This window comes from Oreochromis aureus, linkage group 12 (genome assembly GCF_013358895.1).
Source record: "Oreochromis aureus strain Israel breed Guangdong linkage group 12, ZZ_aureus, whole genome shotgun sequence".
Taxonomy (NCBI): domain Eukaryota; kingdom Metazoa; phylum Chordata; class Actinopteri; order Cichliformes; family Cichlidae; genus Oreochromis; species Oreochromis aureus.
This window is the reverse complement of record NC_052953.1, coordinates 24,466,769-24,485,990: the sequence shown is the minus strand read 5'-3', so window position 1 is coordinate 24,485,990 and position 19,222 is coordinate 24,466,769. Positions and strand designations below refer to the sequence as shown.

At 40.1% G+C, this 19,222-nt stretch overlaps 1 protein-coding gene and 1 long non-coding RNA gene across 2 annotated transcripts in view; one reads left to right on the top strand and one right to left on the bottom strand.

Moving 5' to 3' along the window:
• The window catches only part of cemip2 (cell migration inducing hyaluronidase 2), a 25,914-nt gene extending 13,219 nt beyond the window's left edge, over window positions 1-12,695 (top strand). The window contains exons 9-24 of the mRNA XM_031731757.2: window positions 436-641; window positions 1,436-1,505; window positions 2,132-2,260; window positions 2,909-2,997; window positions 4,128-4,259; window positions 4,425-4,460; window positions 4,644-4,799; window positions 5,884-6,115; window positions 7,932-8,147; window positions 8,240-8,451; window positions 8,607-8,789; window positions 8,993-9,212; window positions 9,296-9,397; window positions 9,514-9,659; window positions 10,726-10,832; window positions 10,914-12,695. Of these exons, the coding sequence (XP_031587617.1) occupies window positions 436-641; window positions 1,436-1,505; window positions 2,132-2,260; window positions 2,909-2,997; window positions 4,128-4,259; window positions 4,425-4,460; window positions 4,644-4,799; window positions 5,884-6,115; window positions 7,932-8,147; window positions 8,240-8,451; window positions 8,607-8,789; window positions 8,993-9,212; window positions 9,296-9,397; window positions 9,514-9,659; window positions 10,726-10,832; window positions 10,914-11,113 (2,436 nt within the window). The 3' untranslated portion in view covers window positions 11,114-12,695. The remainder of the gene's footprint in view (window positions 1-435; window positions 642-1,435; window positions 1,506-2,131; window positions 2,261-2,908; window positions 2,998-4,127; window positions 4,260-4,424; window positions 4,461-4,643; window positions 4,800-5,883; window positions 6,116-7,931; window positions 8,148-8,239; window positions 8,452-8,606; window positions 8,790-8,992; window positions 9,213-9,295; window positions 9,398-9,513; window positions 9,660-10,725; window positions 10,833-10,913) is intronic.
• Window positions 9,542-19,222, bottom strand: LOC120443079. Its single transcript, XR_005615116.1, has 4 exons — window positions 19,109-19,222; window positions 17,089-17,153; window positions 10,887-11,054; window positions 9,542-9,577 (listed from the first exon to the last, which is right to left on the bottom strand). It is a non-coding gene; the product is annotated as an uncharacterized LOC120443079 (long non-coding RNA).

The window sequence follows — 19,222 nt, the reverse complement described above, 5'->3', positions numbered from 1 at the left end:
GCCAAATTGTATTTCTCCTTTGGGGTGTTAAATTTCATTCAGTTTTATGATACAGGAAAAGGAACATATAATGGGCTGCATGGAACTGGCCTGGATCAGTTAAAACTGGTTTACAGCAGTTCCTTTCTGCAGGACATAAGTTTGAATCACATTGCAAAACATAACAAAATAAAAACAACCAACAAAAAAGAAACCTTCTGCAAAGATGGAGAAGATGGACACAAAAGTATTTTATATGCCTGTTTGAAATGTGTGAAGGAGGTTGTTGCTCTAATGCAAAACAGATACGGTCAGAAATAATCACAGATAACTATAGCTGTTATTGACAAAGTAGTGTAAAATTCTCTTGTCCAAGCTCTTTTGTTTTGAAAAAAAAATGTTTCCATTTTTTTTTTTCTCTTAATTTTTGTCTTTTGTGTTCCATTTCTGACAAAGGTCAAGGACACTATAGGCTACGACACCTTGGGCCACTGTTTTTTCCTTGAGGATGGGATCGAGCAACGCAACACTTTCTACCACAACCTTGGCCTCCTGACCCGACCTGGGACTCTGTTACCCACCGATCGCAATGAGACCCTCTGCCTCAGCATCAAGGACAAAGTCTACAAGGGCTACACTCCCTCACCCAGTACAGAGTGCAAGTAAGAGAACAGGGCGATGATGTACATTTGTGGTTACAGATATAAGGAATCACATCGGCATTAGCAGAGCGTTTCCACTCTGTCATCAAAAACGTGTCTGATTGTCACAGTACTTTACTAGATATCATAGATTTGTACTGGGATAAAACCACTTATTCATCTTTTATACGTGTTTGTGTGTTAACTGGGATTTTAAAAAATGTCCTTTCATTTCATTAAAACATCTTTGTTTTTATTTATACCAACAGCGTATAGGTATATATATTAAGGGGTATTTGATTTCAGTCTTTAAATATGCAATGCCTGCATTTTAGATTAAAAGTGGAACAAATCGTACCCATTAAAATTAATGTGTCTATGCCAGGATCTCAGGCTGATCAGAGGTCAGCCGTGAGAAACCATGTGTGGTGGTGCAGACGTATTTTGAGAAAGCACAGATGGTCTGTGTGAGAGAGATATTGGCAAGGTGGTTTTATCTGGGCAATAACAACCTCCCCTCTCCATGGGATGTTTTCATGTCATAGCAAGAGCAAGAAAAGTGCCTCTGTGAGGAAGCAGGAAGGTCTGTTTCCAAGAGCATGATAGTGCGTGTGTGTGTCTGTGTCTGTTGGCTGAGCTTTCCCTGTGAAGCGTTTATGTTGGAGAGGTGGATTATTGAGGGAATTTAGGAAATCTCACAGGTTTCTTTGATGTCTGTCTTCTTCTTATTAATCATATTTTATGATCTGCCGAGATGCTCCTTTTTTAATATATCTGTCTACTCGTGTGTATGTAATCTTGTGGTTGTTTTTCAGGGCAGTCTCAACATTCTGGATCGCCAACCCCAACAACAACCTCATCAGTAATGCAGCAGCTGGTTCTCAGGTAATAATATCAGAGCTATGAAAGAAAAATAACTTTCTCCACGTGATTTAAGGAAACGTGTCACCAAGGGTAGAACGCCGAGTCCTTATTGATAGATTAACTATTATTAAAAAAAAAAAAAAAAAAGTAAAGCTACACTGGCTTTGGTGTTCCTGAATTTTACATAAAATTAAAGACCTTCATGCTCATAAAAAGTTATCCATCAATAAAAAGGGGATTTAACAGTCTTTAGTGTTTGATGGATGGAGCAATAAAATGGTAAGACCTTTAAATATAAAAGCTAAAGAAAAAAAAAAAAGAAATAGCTCAATTTTATTTTGGTACAAACTGCTCGGAGGTCCACAGGGGTTATGCCGTGTACTACTTAACAGTGGGGGTATTTCTCTGATATTTAGGCTATCTGTTTTGGACTGCAAACTTAAAGAATCCAGTAAGTTTATGTGAACTTTAATCTTTCTGCAGGACGTCATCAACATGAGAATAGTGTGACACTCACCCCAATGCACTTGTTGTTGTTGTTTTTTATGTTCCACCAGCTGATTGTATATCAGTGCTGATAATGAAATTCCTACTCCTCTAGTTTGTCATGGTTATCGCCTGTTTCTCTGCTCTACTTCCTCTTCCAGGATGCTGGGATTTGGTTCGTGTTCCACAGCTCTTCCACAGGTGACTCCCATGGCCTGGTACCAGAGACCAAGGCCGAGCTCACACCTTTGGGGATTTTTTACAACAATCGTGTACACTCCAACTTTAAGGTATTGTTAGTCTTGCTTTTTGTGCTCTATGCAGTCCAAGTTCTTGCTGTGCTGTCTCTTTGTGTCTCTGTACTTTAGCAAGGACGAGAGAAATACAGTGTTTGTATTCCAAATGACATTGTACATAAATCCCGGTTTGATTACTTAGTTATTGCTAGAAAATGGGAATAGACACACACACACACACACACACACACACACACACACACACACACACACACACACACACACACACACACACACACACACACACACACACACACACACACACAGGCTAGTAGGGTACACAATGGTGCTCTGTTTTGTAATGACAGGAGTCGGGCAGGTGAACTGTAAGCTCTTTGTCCAGTTTCTCTTACAGAGGAAGGAGCCATGAAGGTTAAGACTATGCCTCGGTTATACCACAAGACCAACTCACAGGCCAGGTTTCCATGTACAAAAACACAGACAGGCTTAATTTATTTTAACAGGGAAAACTAATCCGCATGTTTAGACACATGTACGGCCTTCATTCTGCAACTTTACATTTAAGTACGTATCAGGTTCCACACCAGAAGATACACGAGCGGAGTTGTTTATGTCCCTATAGCAGAAAACCTCCATTGTACTTGTGGTTTTACTGCATTTTATTGTAATCGTGCCTTCCAGGCAGGGCTGTTCATCGACAAAGGAGTGAAGACCACCAATGCCACTGCTGCTGACCCCCGGGAATACCTATGTTTGGACAACAGTGCCAGGTGTGTGTGTGTCTAGACACAGACTGCAAAGAGATTTGTTGATACTTTAAGTTTTCCATAACTGTTAGTATTACAGCTAAGGGCATGTTGACCACTCGTGTTTACAAATGCATAGACCTGGAAGTGATTTTTGGCACATATCCAGCATCCAGTATCCAAGCAGACTATTTAAGAGTCTGCGGTTGGTTATCAAATGCGTCATAGTGTATAGTTATTCTGTGTAAATATTTCAGTGTTTGTGGTTTACTAATCTACTGTTTGTTTAGCACTACTGTCACAAACTGCATGAATTAAGGTATTTGTAGCTCCCTGTTGAATATCAGCCGGGACGTAGCCATTGACGGGGATAGACAGATGGCTTTATGGTGCGCTACTGCATTTTAGTGGAAGGTCTGTCAGATTTGTGTTGACAGAGAAAACAAGACTTTACAGATAGTTTCCACTCTGCAGCTGCGTACCTGAATACAGCCCTCAGCTAGGTGGAAAAAATGTGTCTAGTGAGACTGCGCACTGTGGTCTGTCTGCAGAAGTATGAAGGGAGGGATTTTAAATGTTGTTCAAGTGCAGAAGGCACGGGGAGATTTGTGTTGTGTATTTGCGAGAGATGGTAACAGTTGTTAGAAGACGTCTCCAGTGATTTATGTTGTTCTCAGAGGTTTCATCTAGCTCCACAATTGGGTAAAAACAATTCCCTTGAGCAATGCTTTGGCTTTTGACAAGGTTTTAAAAATAACAGCCTGAAATGCCACCATAAGGGTGGAAAAAAGGAACATGAGCCCTTTACACTACAAAAGTATTTCTAAGAACATTTATGTTCTCAGGAAGAAAGAACCCTTTTGTGACTAATGCCACTATGCCCTTTTCCTATATTGCCACCTAAAGATGAAGCACAGCTATTCAACAGTGGCGTTTTAAACCTTTAATCTCATTGTCAGTTATGTATGATTTGCGTGTGTTTGCAGGTTATTTAGAGCATTGACTTTCACGAGTACCATATGTGCTAAAATTAAAATGGGGAAGTGGTGGGGTTGGTGTGACACTGTGGTAAGCATGAATAATTACAAAAATCACAAGGAAAATATCAGAAAAGTATTTTTAGTCACAAAGTATTTTTATTGAATTATTTTTAGATTTCGCCCACACCAAAATGCCGACCCTAGTCGCCCTCGGGTGGCAGCTGTCATCGACACTCTGATCTCCTTCAAGAACAACGACTTGGGGGCGTGGATACGCGGTGGAGACATTATCATCAAGAACTCTGGGTGAGACATCTCATTAGCTATGATTCAGTTTGTGCTGGTTTGGCAGTTTGCTCCAAGTCTTCCAGTGAATCGAGGGTCAGAAAATAAAGGAAGGATGTCTTCCCAACAATAAACACGTCTTAACATGTCTTAACATATTATTCACTTATTCATTTTTCTGAACAGCTTTGCCGACAATGGAGTGGGATTGTCCTTTGCCAGGTGTGTACTTGTCTAAATCACTCTTTCACTGTGTTTTTAAGCTTTATTTGTTTTTATTGTTGTCCTGCTGGATGGGCTAACTTCTTGTAAGTGATGTGATAGCAAGGTGGCTGTTCTTCCTGCAAAGTACAGAAACTATTGCATTAATAATTAACTAATTAGTTATTATGCCTTGTTCTCCAGTGATGGCAGCTACCCTAAAGATGAAGGCTCCAGTCAGGAGGTGACGCAGTCCCTGTTTGTGGGCGAGAGCCGTAACAGGGGGACGAATGGAGGACAGAATAAATACTGGGGCGTGGGAGGAATTGACGGAAAGATGAGGACGCTACCTAGAAACAGGTGAGGGGAGAGCAATAAGTGAAAGATTAAATAATGAATGGTGGAAAGACATATTTGGAGTGCTAAGGCAAAAGTCCAAATCAAACTTGACTTTTCTCAGGAATTTCAGGGAATAGAGCTGCCAAAGAAATGTAGGCTGGGAAAACAAACAAAGAAGAGAGAAGCCAGCAAGGCAACCGAGTTGTTAAAAAGATGGACAGATGAAGGTGTTACAGCTGCTTTTAGCTGATAGTGAGATTGTGAAATGAAATGATATTTAAGTAGTCTATAAAAAAATGGTGGTGGCATCACGCGCAGCCTCATGCTGAATTTGGTTGCATAAGAGGAAAGGGAACTTTCACCATTTCAGACCTTTAACACAGCTCCCTTTAGTTTCAGGTAGATGTCACAGTTTCAGTCCTAGTTAGAGGGTTATATATGTAGGGCGTGACACAAATGAACAACCCAGATGTTAATGAGCAGTCTGCCCAGCACCATTTGTGACACAAGAGGCTCGTCCTGCTGTAATACCAAATCAGACTGGGTGGTAAATCCTAATTTGTTGGTGTTGCAATGCCCCTAAGGATCTCCTGGCAGCTGCCTCCATGTGGTTTTTTTTTTTCTTTCAGTCTCTTTTATTACAGATATTGTTATACAAGAGAAGAGGAGCTTAAGTAGGACGCTGGAAAATAATTACTGTATTTGAGTTTCAAGAATCAGTGTGTTTGTAGCCACTGTGTAGAGCTTTAAAATCATTTTACGGGCCTCCTTAGTGCCCTGCGACATCTGGCTCGGTCGGTTTAATTGCCGTTGTTGCTGCTGGCACTTGTTATTTCTTGCCAGGGGAAAAGAGTACATTTCTTTTTCTGTTTGGTCATTTTTTTCTGGATTTCTTTTAAACATCTCTTAAAATAGCTATCACAGCTGTCTTGCACTGACTGTAACATCTACATTGCTAATGTTAACACAGCTGGGTTTTGCCAGTTCATGACTAAAATGGTCCTGTAACCCATGTATATGATGACTGTTTACCCCAGTCTGGTTTTATATATTCCATCAATTGTCCTATCTAATTGTGGATTATTCCTCATCATCTCCACCGCAGGACGTTCCCAATCCGAGGTTTTCAGATCTACGATGGCCCAGTGCGGCTTACACAGAGCACATTTCGTGGCTTCGCCCCCTTAAGCGAAACAAATAAACGCACAACAACCACACCAGAACGAGCTACGCCAGAAAACACCACGCGTCATACCAGTGCAGTGGGATTTAACTTGAAGAACACCTGGCAGCTCACCCCTCGAAACAACCTGTCCCAGCTCAGTTTCCACTCCACAGTAAGTAAGGCTCAATGAGACTCGACTAGGGACATCATAAGAACATTGAAGCTTTTATTCTTTTTGTAAATGTGGTGCACTGTCCCAGTGTTATATTTCCAAAGGGAATGTGTAATATTTGAGCAGTGTTTGAACCTGTTCCGAGACTTTGCTTTCAGTCCAGGTCAGCAGGGTTATTTCTGTTTATTCAGACGGTAGATGTGAATATTCCTTCTCCAGACCCGTTTCATTCCCTTGTCATTCCTTTATTTCTACCTAAAACCAATGGACCTTACTTTATGTCCACTGGGATGGATTGCTTTCTCTTTTGTGCTTTGCTCCTATTTGTTATTTATCCCTACAACTATATTTTAATAGACTGCTTAAAAAAATTAAAGGAACACTTTTAATCAGAGTATAGCATCAAGCCACTTAAACATCAGGATATTGATCTGGTCACTTAAGTAGCACGAGGGTTGTTTCAGCTAACACCAAAACATTTTCAGCTGCTTTGGTGTTAATGAAATTAGCAGCAGGTGCACTAGAGGTGCAACAATGAAACATCTGCCAACACAGGAATGGTTTTACAGGTCGAAGACACTGCCATTTTTTCTTTATCTTTCTGACTGTGCTTTTACTAGTTTGCATTTGGGTGAGGTTGTTGTCAATACTGGTGGCATTAGGTGATACCTGGACCCTACAGAGGTCTGCCATCAGAGTCTTACAAGCATGGAGGAGATTCCAGGAGACAGGCAGTTACTCTAGGATAGCTGGTCAGGGCCGTAGAAGGTCTTTAACCCAGTAGGACTGGTTTCTGCTCATTAGTTCAAGGAGGAACAGGATGAGGAACAGGATCACTGCCATTAGGTATTAGAATGAAATCCTTGGACTCACTGTCAGACCCTATGCTGGCGCAGTGAGTCCTGGGTTCCTCTTGGTGCACAACAATTCCCGACCTCCTGTGGTGAGTGTGCAGGCAGTTCCTGGAGGATGAAGGAGTTGATACCATTGACTGATTCCCACGCTTGCCTCGCCTAAATTCAGATCTGGGAGGAGATCCCCCAGGACACCATGCGTGTTCTCATTAGGAGCATGCCCTGACGTTGTCAGACATACATTCAAGCATCCAGGGACCATATGAATTACTGAGTACCCTTTTGAGTTGCTGCAGTTAAAATGGACTAGCCTGCCGCATGATTTTTTTTTTTTTCACGTAGATTTTTAGGATGTCGTCAACTTCAGCCCTGTAGGTCGATAACAATCATTTCCGTCAAACTGTTCTTTAATTCCTAACACATTACCCAGTCTATATCAGTATAGATATCCAGCATGAAGATTTTTACCCTTTAGATCTGATGTGTTTTCAAAGAGTTTGTTTAACTTGTTAGTGTGTTTGGGTCAGAGGCCTGGCAGAAACAGAATCAGGAGCCGTTTCAGGCAGAAGGAACACAGAAGAATAAAGAGGACATCTTTCAGAATCAGGCCTGTGCAGAAACTGTTGTAAATCACTGGTGCCCTCTTGTGGGGTCATTGTACAGTGCAGTGTTTTTATCCAAAGGCGACCTCTAATAGGCTAATTTGTCAAGTAGCTTGATTGGATATTTCAGTTTGGCACATAAACTATGAAAGATGCGCAGCCAAGAAACCAAAAAAATATAATGCACTTATATTACCTGTCCTTATGCAGTGCATAGACAGATCTCGATAAAAAAATGTAAGTGAACTGTCCGAGGAAGATGGAGAAGATCATTATGGAAATAATGGAAAGTTAAGCAGATACCTGCTTAATTTAGATTAAAAATCACTTCTCAGTAAGTAACACAAATAAACTCCTCAGGTGCATCTTCGGGCATTCTTTGGACAACCTGGAGAGTGGTTTGATGAAAACAACCTGGACGGTGACAAAACCTCCATCTTTCACGATGTGGACGGCTCAGTGACGGGCTACAGTGACACCTACGTTGGCCGAGCAGACAACTACCTGATCCAACATCCTGGCTGTGTGAAAAACCTGAAGTGGAATGGAGTGATATGCAGCGGCCGCTACTCTCAGGTACAGCGCACTCGGGTCTGCACCTCAGCATTGTTCTGTCCTTCTGATGTAAAAGCGATTGTTACACTCCACAACATCCTCCTCTCCTCTAGGTGTACATCCAGACCCAAGGAGCCCCTAGCCTGAGTTTATCCATCAGCAGAGATGAATACCCTAATTCTCCTCTGTTACTGAGGGGGATTAACAGCCAGGGGGCGTCGTCCCAGCAGTACCAGCCCATCCTGATGATGAGCAAGAGCTACACTCTGCACTGGAGTGGGCCTGCGCCCAGAGAAATGGTCCTCTCTCTCATTAACTTTGATAAGTGAGTAATAAGAATGACTGTGTGCGTTCGCCTCTTCAGCCACTGCTGTCTTGAAATATCTGTAATGTCCTGCAAGTGAGGATGCAACACACTGCATTGAAGGGTAGTGTACTGATGTTTTCTACCACTTTCAAACCACTCTTTCTGTCACTCAGGGATGACTGGGTGCTGGTGGGACTCTGTTATCCGTCAGACACCACTTTTCAGATTATGTCCGACACATACGACAGGCAAAGCAACATATTTGATGACATCACAGACTACGGCACCGTGTTATCCTTCTCAGAGCTGCAGAAAAAGACAATGGAGAGGAAGTACTACTTTGACCAGACTGCTGGGTGAGATGAAAGATTGTTTTTGTTTTTCCTTTTCCTTGTTTGAACTCTCAGTTGAAAATACTGCAATGTAATGACTGTAGGAGATTTGGCTTTTAAAACAAACTGAGATCAATTTTATTTCAATTGTTTTTTTTTTTTTAATCCTTTCATCCCTCGGTGACTCTACTGAGCTTCTAAAAGTTTATTGTGCTCATCATCCCCAGCTTATTGTGGCTCTACCTTCGGGCCCGGCATGGTCGTGATGGTCACAGCTACTGTTCTGTTAAAGGCTGTGAAAGAGTGAAGATCACGGCCACTACATCCTCCAAAGAGACCTGTAACTGTACAGCCAAAGCTTACCCCAAGTACGCCAAGGCTCCCTCAGTCGTGGTGCCTATGCCGGCTCTAAACACGCAGCCCTGCAGAGACTGCGGTGCTAAACAGGTTTGTTAACATTTAAAGTGACCTCTACATTTGGTCAATTAAATCCAAAGCTACTACCGCTGATCGGCATGCGTCTGTCTCAGCTTGTGTTTTCCAGTGAGCCATGGACCTCCTACCTCCAGACTCAAGTGAAGTCTCTCAGCGTTAAAGAGCAGCAGCGAGGAGATAACGTCTCCTTGATCACTGTAAGCAAAACTGCCAGGCAGATAAAAATACATCCAAACACTTTATCTTCATGATTTAAACTTCAGATTTAAACCAGGGTTTATTTAATCCAATTTCTTTGCTGTAATTCCCCAAGGTGAATGAGATCACCATGTCCTTCTCACAGCCGGGGTTTTTCCTGGTCTCAGTGGATGCCTGCTCTGGAAAAGTCACCAAGAAAACCTCATTTAGTAAAGTGGATAAAAAGATGGAAACATACCTAAAAAGTGGCATACCAAACAGGTGAGGCAGGGGAAAATTGATAAATAAATACATACATAAAACAAATAAAGTTCTTAAATATGAACAATAAACAGAAAATTCCCATAAAAATAAAATTTGACAGGAAATCAAACATATCGCTGGGATTTAGATAGGGATTATTCACACCGGGGACACTTTTGTAACTAGATTTCATCAAAATAAAAAAATCTTGAAACAATTATTTAAAAAATGACAGAATAAACTGCACAATCTAAATTGCTCCTCATAGCTATCCCCAAAGTTTGCCCCTTTGACAGACATACATCACTCTTTTAATGACTTATTTGAACCCTTTTCTCTGAGTTCAGACTTCATCTCTAACTTCAAACAACCTCTGAATACGGTTTGAAATGAGATTACTTTATGCTTTGTACATGCAGTTTGTGGTGCAGTGTTAATAAAAGACTATGAAAATAAACTGTAACATTTTAAGGGGTGTAGTTTAATAAATGGTGTGTTGTTTGTTTGGTTCATTATAATCCAGTCCATTTATTATTGAGCTTTCTGTTGCAGTGTAAATAAACTGAATTAGCTTTTGTTTTGTATGTTTCCCCCAAACATCACACAGCAGGTAATTCATAGAACTATTAGGGAACAATACAGCGTTTTTAAGTTAAGATATTTGAACTTTTATGTAATATTATGTAGTTCTAGACATTTTTAATGAGCTTTCCAACATATATCATGGTCACTATTCAGACATTTTTAATTTTAGTTTCTATTTCGACATTGTTCATCGTAATATTGACTTCATTATTTGTTTGACAGTCACTAAATATTATATATTCTATTTTTTTATTTGGTGATAAATTACTAAGATCAAAGCATTTTTTGTAAAATGTTTCCCTCTGTATTCAGGAGGTGTGTAAACTTTGGAAAAAGCAATATAAATTAGTGTCATCAGCAAGTAAAATGTATTTTAATAATTCCTTGTGTGGGTTTTGGTTTGGGTTAATGTGGTTTTCCTTTTTTCTTTTTTTGGATGACACTATAATATGTCTTCCAGCTGTAGAGTGGCTTTTTTAGATGTGTTTATTTCCTCCAGGTCAATAGTCCTCATGGCAACACGGGGACAGTCGGGGGAGCTGGTCAATATCGCACCACATCTGGTCTCTCTTGGTGTGGCCAAAGCTCCTGATCTGCACAGTAAAGGTTAGTACTACTTTAGTTTGTCTGTCTACTATCTGTATTTTAGGTTTCTCTTACATGCCTTCCCCCCCCCCTTTATCGCAGAGAGTCTGGCACTTTGGGGCTTCCGAGGTGGTTCCTCATCTCCTTTTTGGGTTTCACTACTGGCTGGACAAGGCGATGACGTCTTAGGGCTGGAGGAGCGCTACTTGCCTCTGGGCTTGGAGATGTATGGCTGTCCGCGACCTGCAACTCAAAAACGCAAAGACCTAGAGCTTCTGAAAATAGTCACAGGACAACAATAACCAATGTGAACTGAACATGTTACCTAGCCGTAATGCTCTTGCACACAGATACACAAACACACAGCCATTTGATGAATGTGAACTGCTGAACCTTTAATTTATTAACGATGACAAAGATGTTTACTGCTTTCAAGAGGAAAGAAAGTGGGGTTTTTTTATGAATGGAATGAAGTTTTTGTGCGTGTGTGCGCGTGTGTATGTATGTGTCAGTATGCCTTTGGGCCATGAAGTCAATGCACTTTCCTTTTTATACACACACAACCTGCCTTACCAGCCAGAGTGACGTAATAGAGCTTTACAGTAACACAGGAGAAGAAACAAACCCGAAGCAATCCTGCAAGATCTACCTACCTGTCCTATTTATTGTGCAGTAATTGACTCTGAACACAGAACCCAATTCATTGCATACACAGATCAAAATTTAATTATGAGAATAAATGACTTTGATTTGACGTGAAAGCGAAATAAGATGGATTTGATGTGCTCAGGTCGAAAGGAAGTGATAAAAACAAATGTCATTGCCTCTGAGACGTGGATGGCAGTATTAAGCCAAAAACCGTTGTTAATGTTTTTTAGTGGCATTGGTGATTAATACTGCAAATCTCCTTTAAAACATAACCATAACAAGCCATATTCATATCGAAATAATCATGTAGATGCATAATAATAATGTGTGTAAAATTTGACTGTTTTTGGCCTTTCTTGTGTACAAAAAACCCTTAAAAATAACCGACTTCTGTGCAGGTGACTCCTTTTATATTTGACACGTTGCAATAGATTCTCTTTAACTGGAAAACCTCCGAATCTCGTGCAGCTCTACATCTGAGATCTTTAAGCACCTTTTTATGGATTTCTTTAGACTCACTGCATCTCGTTTTTCCTCCTCATGTTTGTATTTGTCTTTTCACAGTGATGGTGTGTCGGCCACAAATACTTTTCCTCTATTTTTTGTTTTGTCTTCTCAAACAGAAATGAATGTTTTACCTTTCATCTGCCTCATTCATGTGCATTATTGCCAAAACAGTATGGTGACATATAACTCTAGGTTGCCTTTTCCTTTTTTTTTTTTTTTTTTAAGTTTGTATCCGTGCTGTACAGCAGTGACAGTAAATGCATCATATTTTAGCTGTAAAGGTTATACGGCTTTATTTTGAGACTATTTTAATCTTTACCGGCTGTATTGATGTGAGCAGGGCTCCCCCACTGAGCGATGATGAGTAGTTGTGACTGTGTGAGTAAATGTCTGATCATGTAAGGTGAAGGGATGACCTCGCTGCCTTTTAACCACTCTACTGTTAAAAAGAGCAAAAGACCGAGAAATGGGTTCAGTCCCTTTGCCTTTTCCTTAAGTTGAAGATTCATTGATGCACAAGTGAGTTGTTTGTTTTGTTTTTCTTCTTAAGATTAGGGGTGAACTTTGTAAATAAGATGTTGAACTGTACATGTAATGGAAAGTAGACTCCCATTAATGTGTATTTTATTTTATTTGTTTCTTATTAATTGATAAATGATTTGGAAAAAGACATCTTTCCTGCAATTTGTTATGAAATTGCCAAACAAATAAAGTTGTGTTTTGTTTTATGATAGAGTCACATGTTGGTTGCTAACGGATGGCCTCTCTTTTGTTGCTCTGTGGTCCAGGACTTTGCATCTGTTATGCAGCTTCACCACTTGGGGGTAGCCTAGTGTTATTTGTATCTCTCTCTTTGTTTTTGTTTTTAGGACTTTAGGATTCTCGCCTTTAACTCTACATTTTGACATCCGATAAGTTTGAAATTGCAAACTCTTTTTCCAGGAATAATATCTTACTTACTTACTTTTCAAATACAGTAGCTTGTACTATACTTAAAGAATCCCCAGTCATCTGTAGCCTGAAAGTAACCACGTCAGAGGAACGCTGTCGGTTTTAATGAGCCTCAGGAGATCCCGCACTATTAGATGTACAGTAAAAGCGCAAAGCATGATGAAGCAAAGCAGCTGCTTTTACTGTTGTACATTATGCATGAGAACATTATGAATTGGACATCCGCGCGAAGTAGCTTTGGTAGAGCTGGAGAGGGGGGGGGAAGCAACTCATGTAGCTGTTAAACTTCATGGATTCGGTGCGCTTTCATTGTGATATCCCAGCGATTGTTTCTGTGTGCGCTCGTAATGAAAAGAAAAGCATCAGAAAACTTAACAGCCTAAAGAAATATGGTTCAGTCCCAACAGAGCGCAGCCCCACCATATGGCCCGGATAGTGAGTTTGCTTGTCCATAAAATGGTCTCTGACCGTGAAGTGCTCCCACACACTTCACACTGATTTGAAAACGAGCGAGGACAGAGTGGCACAGTTTGCAGGCAAACTGATGCACATTAGGACAACAGCTCTCTTTAACACTCAGGCATCTGCCATAAGGAGAAAAAAAAAAATCACTGGTGGAATAAAAGCTGCATCTTTCTCAGTGTTTCTCACTAGCTCTCTCTGTCCTTGGTTGGTCTGGATACATTCAAACTTTCTGACACTGATTGTAAGCACAGGCGAGCAAAATATTTCCATCAAATCGGCGATCTGTGAACATATTTCATAAGCTTTGCTCGAGGTGATAGTTGTGCCCTTTCTTTTGTTCCAGTGTTGCATGGATGAATTGCGCATTCCTTAAAGCTGAGTTTTAATTATGTAATAGTGAAGCCTTTGAACTGTGCAAATACATTTAGAGAAAAAATGCCAAGGCTAAAAATATGTCACTAAAGACTTGTGTGTGCTGGAGTGTGGGCGGCAGCCTTTAGTGTTGTACTGTATATTGTTTGCATGAGAATGCTATATCCATGGCAACACATACTGTACATTGGGCCAAATAAGCTGTTGCTGGATTTTTAAAAATGAGTTTCAAATACAACTAAATATCTTTTTGGTTGTTTTTCTAACTGCTATGTTCAAAACGTCAAATAATAAATGCAAAAGGAAAAATTCAATTAAAGGAGTAAAAAGAAACAAACCTGCTTTAGAAGATGGGGAATGCAGGTTCACTAAAGCTGAAACTGAAATGGATAAAAATTATTTCCATTTTTAGGGCGACTGTGTGGATGTGATGAAATTCGCGATGTTAGACGCCTTTTTTAACAGCACTCGCATAAAGATGAAGTAATAACTTACTGTCAACATTTCTCCACATTTCATCATGTGGTGTTTAAGCTGACCACTATTTAAAGTAAGGTCCACAATTTATTGGACAAAGAGACTTGTTGTGTTAATAAGACTTAATTATTACTTAAAACTTGTTGTATTAAAGCTTTAATTCAGCATGAACTGTTTGGGAATTACAGCGATTTTTATACACTGTTTCAGAGGCTCAACATTAATTTGACAAACTAACCTAAATTCAAGAGCTTAAAGAGAAGGATTGCATGAAACACTTGATGATGTGTAATGCTTTAGCTCACGGGCTGTGCAGAACCGTGCACACGATTTCTGGCAAGGTTTCGTCTGGCCTTCTTTTTCTTGGGTGTAACCAGGGATTTGAACCTTTTTGTAAAGCCTCTCTATTCCCATTCATCAAGGTGTTTCTTGATCTTAAATGATGATTTCAAAGCTACTGTGGTGGTTTACAGAGAAAAAAGAATAGAAAAATTGTGTCCTTCTCCAAATGCTTAGGGAACTAACACATGAAATTACTACTGTGTTATTCAATCATCATATTTCATGATTAGTTAGAAAGCTAGCTTTAACTGGCTTTGCTTTATATTGCTTTGGAAATGACAGTTTGTTGCTATGCCATAAAATGTGTATTCACATGCACTGTGAGCCTCTGGTATAAAATTTTACAAAGTATGCACTTTCTGCATTTAGATTTGTAAAAAAATTATTTTTTAGTGAGGTATAGAGAATCATAGGATTACCGAAAAGTGCACAGAAGAGGAAGAAAATAAACTTTTGTTGTATGATTCCCAGAGATTCAGACAAAGCCATGAGCGTCTAAAAGATTAATTAAAAGGTTTTCTGTCCTGCATCAGTGCCTTCATGGTAATACTGAGATTCTTGTAAAACACCCTTTGGCATCACAATGAAAGGAGACTCATTGTTTATTTCATTTCCAGGGTTACAGTACAGGGCATACTGAAACTGCAATATTTTCCTAAACCTAGTTTTTAATGAGTAGTTTTTAAAACCTAAACCTAACCAGGTATTTCTTTCTTTCTTTCTTTATAAACCATCTAGCAAAGTGAAATCTAAAAGTTAAAAGTGAGTGAAAAGAAAACCGAAGTGCAAAACACATAGTCGCCAAATGGTACACAAAACTTTGCTCTCCTGGCTGACTTGTCACTTAGTCCTCTGCCTCTACTTATCAGTGTCCAGTACTTTCATCAAGGCATCATTACCAAAAGACACTTCTGTGTCTCTGTGACATCAGTGGAACCTGACAGGATGTCAGTATTTGACACACTGTCTCAGCAAATCTATAATCAAATCGATCAATTCAGCTTGAAATCTAACATGACTCCTCATTTTTGAAAGAACTGCTTCCACACGCACATTTGCATGGAAACAACTTGTGTGTGCAGAGATCGCATCAGGCTCCCTGAGTCCACGCAGGAGACTTCATTACAGCAACAGTATCATGTATTCGAGGTAAGTTTATTTGGATTCCCCAACTACCGCACGGCATCATTTTTCAGCCTCACCATTCAGTCGCTTCAGCGCTTCCCTGCTGATGCTCGGTGATGGCGGTCCTGAATAATTAAACAATTCTGACATCCATGTAGGGGTCCGTTTCCATGACAACCATTCTCCCCTTGTCCTCGCAGCCCCGAAGAGTAATGTAAATCTCCTGTCTGCTTAATGTCACAGTAACACCGGCAAAGTGCCACAGAAAGACACACAGGTTGGGATCAATGGGAGCTTTTGATGACATGTTTGGCCTTGGTTTGCTCTCCGCTTGGTGTTCTTACACAGGCAAGTCGTGGTGGACAACTTGTGATGACATGAGGCCTGCCATAGAAGTAATGCTGGTTTTCAGGTGCCAGGTGACACCAGATGAAGCGTAATGATAGACCAGACACACCGAACTGTAGTAATCCAGGCAGTATAGAAACTTCGGTATGTACTGATTAATCCAAGCGGAGGTGGGAAGCATCGCTTTAAGGTCACAGAGTGAATATTTTAATGATGCCTGTAATCTTCTCTGACAGTATGTTGACACATCCACGCTTCTGAGGGCGATGCTCTCTCTATCTCGACACACAAAGTCTCCTGGTTTTCCCCGCCACACACAACACCACTCAGACATAGGCAATTACCCTTTAACATCAAATGGTTCATCAGTTCCCAGGACCATTAGACAGTGAATTAACCTTATCTACCTGTAGATGAAGAGGCATGGGTATGACAGTTATAGCCTTGTCCCAGTCTGAGCTATTACTAGAAAATATGCCGTGTACTTTCCACGCAGCAGGACACTGGCTAATCACGCACTGAGAAATGCAATAAAAAAAGGATTATGATGCAGTTATTCATTGTCAAGAGTGCTTATTCTGTATTTTAATCATTCACTCAGCTAATATGTGACTCTTTGTTGGGGATACAAACCAGGCCGTGAGATGACTAAATGCTAAAACTCAGCATGGGGTTTTTAAAGCCAAACTTCCTAATGCTGACTCTTTGCTGTGTGTTACCTCAGAAAAAGAAAACCCTCTATGTGTGTAACAAAGATTAGAAGATGCTTTAATTTGATTAAATGTAGCTTTTAAATGTAACTTTTATTTAGCTATTAAAGGAAATTGTGGAAACTGTCAAGTCTCAAACGCCGTGCTTTTTACTGAATTAGCTTTGTGCCTTTGCTGAGAGCAACTATGATGCCAAAACTATTTGGCACATCATCACAAACGGATGATCATGGCTTTAGAAGTCACTCACTAATTCGTCCTGTGCAACTGGTCTGTTGAAGACACAAAGTGTACTTAACAAGCCAAGATAATCACTTGTCTTGGTAGCTTACCAACTCTTGGTATGCTTTGACTGGCCAAACATTAAGTCTCTTGTTCCATGCTCACACCAATGGATCTGGAAATTGTGGGAGATGACAGGGTAAAGCTTAATTTATAGTACTGAGTTGAATACCTATATGTAGTTTCTCAGTCATCCAGGTTATAGTGGTCATAAGGTGTTTGAATTAAATGCAACCTGACATCTTTTAATGGTTCTAACATCGCTTCCCAGGTGATTAAACCATTTGACCTGTTTGATCTTAACAACTCTCATGATCGTCTGTTTGGAATCTTCAGCTGGAACACCCCCTTAAGTCACATTTCCCACTTGGAAAGTTGGGAAAGCTACACCTACCTTGACTTCCTGATCTTAGATTGCAGCAGTGAACATAAACAGCTGTGCGACTGTAGAACTTGTAATCTGTACTAACAATGTCGTCTGTTTGTGAATCTCTAAATAAGTCACAGAGCACTTAATACTCTCTATCCATGGAGGAATACACCCACCTTTCTAGGGAGCAAAACAAAGCCTATTTTCCAATACTTTTCAGTGACGACACTCCCAGCTCTGACACGCAACATAAAAGTATTTCAGGAATAATACCTGGGAAACAGCTTTAATAAAAACATCAAAACATTTTGGTTAAGAGGTGAAAGACCTTCAAGAACCTAAAAGAAGTCGACTTGCCTTCAACTCAAGCATTTTAGTCTTTAAAGTGCACCAGCTTCACTTTAGTCAAGTGAAGCTAAGCTATTCATTTCTTTGAGCTAATAAATTCATCACTACTTATATTTACTGGAACTCAGGAAGGAGGGAATACTTTAGAAGCTATCGAGTGCAAACATGCATCGGCAGAGCTATGAAAAAGAGAACAGCTCATGTTTGCAGAACACTCGCTATTGAATAGTGAGCAGGCTGGATGCATGCGGGTAAAACTGCATTGAGGTATCATTCTTATGCTAATCAGTATACTGTGTTTACATCAGCCACAACTCACAAACTCCAACTTTGTGTGTCTATACTACTGCAGCGGAAATAACATTTAAATAAGTAAAAGCTAAATCAAACAGTCAAGATGGGAGTGAAGTGCAGACTTTCAGCTTTAATTCTTGGAGCACTGAAACTGGTTGTAACTCCTAAACAATTAATGCAGTATCTTTGTTACTTCAATCACACTTCAATCACATCTTGATTGTTTGGTTTAAAATCCACTGCGGGGGTGTGCAGAGGCAAAATGAGAAAAAATTGTGTTGCAGTCCAAATACTGATGAACCTGATTATATCTATGTCGCAGAACCCAGCTTAAAAAAAAGATACAGTGAGTTACTAAAAAAAACCCCTACCTGATAACCTTTTCATCTGAGGAGCTCAATACGTGACATAATTGAATGCACGGATTGGATTTTGGATTGTGCGACTTTTTCTTTTGTGCCAGCGGAGTCATGCCCTCAGCCAGGCTCAACAGTATCAACACCCCTGATGATTAGAAATAGATTTTGTGTGTTTTCGGTTGAGACTATTTTCTGCTCTTGCACATTGCTGGTTAATCGTCTGCAGTATCCTTGCTCCTCACCCACATGTGAGACGCCATACAATATTGTCTTTGATTAAAGTCACACTGATATAGGACACATTTTAGCTAATTACGTGTCTGTTTTATCCACTTTCTTGCTTTGAATCAGTTTTTTAATCGTTTTCTCTGTTCTTTCTTAAAAGGACAGCAATAAAAGTAATAGTTATAAGAGTGACATTGTTTCCAATAAAGTTAGATCATCATTAAACCGTCAGCTAATGCGAAACACTCTTTAGTATCACAGCTTAAGGTCACAGTGGTAAACAGCTTTAAATGTCTGCTTTATTCCCTCACTTTCTTCTCTGACAGTCTTCACTGTTCATCGCCCTCCTCCACAAACTCCTCCTCATCGCCCAGCTCCTTTTCTACAATTACTGTCTCTTCTTATTTGTGCATTACATGGAGAATTTGTGATAACAAGCTTGTAGGGTAGAACCACCCACTCACTGTTACTCACCGTCAGGTAATTGATTACAAATTGTACGCTGTTATCAGGAACTATTGTCTAAGATGCTACGCCTCTCTTAATTGTTTTGTCTTGTTCATGCACTGTTTTGCTCGGATCTGTCTC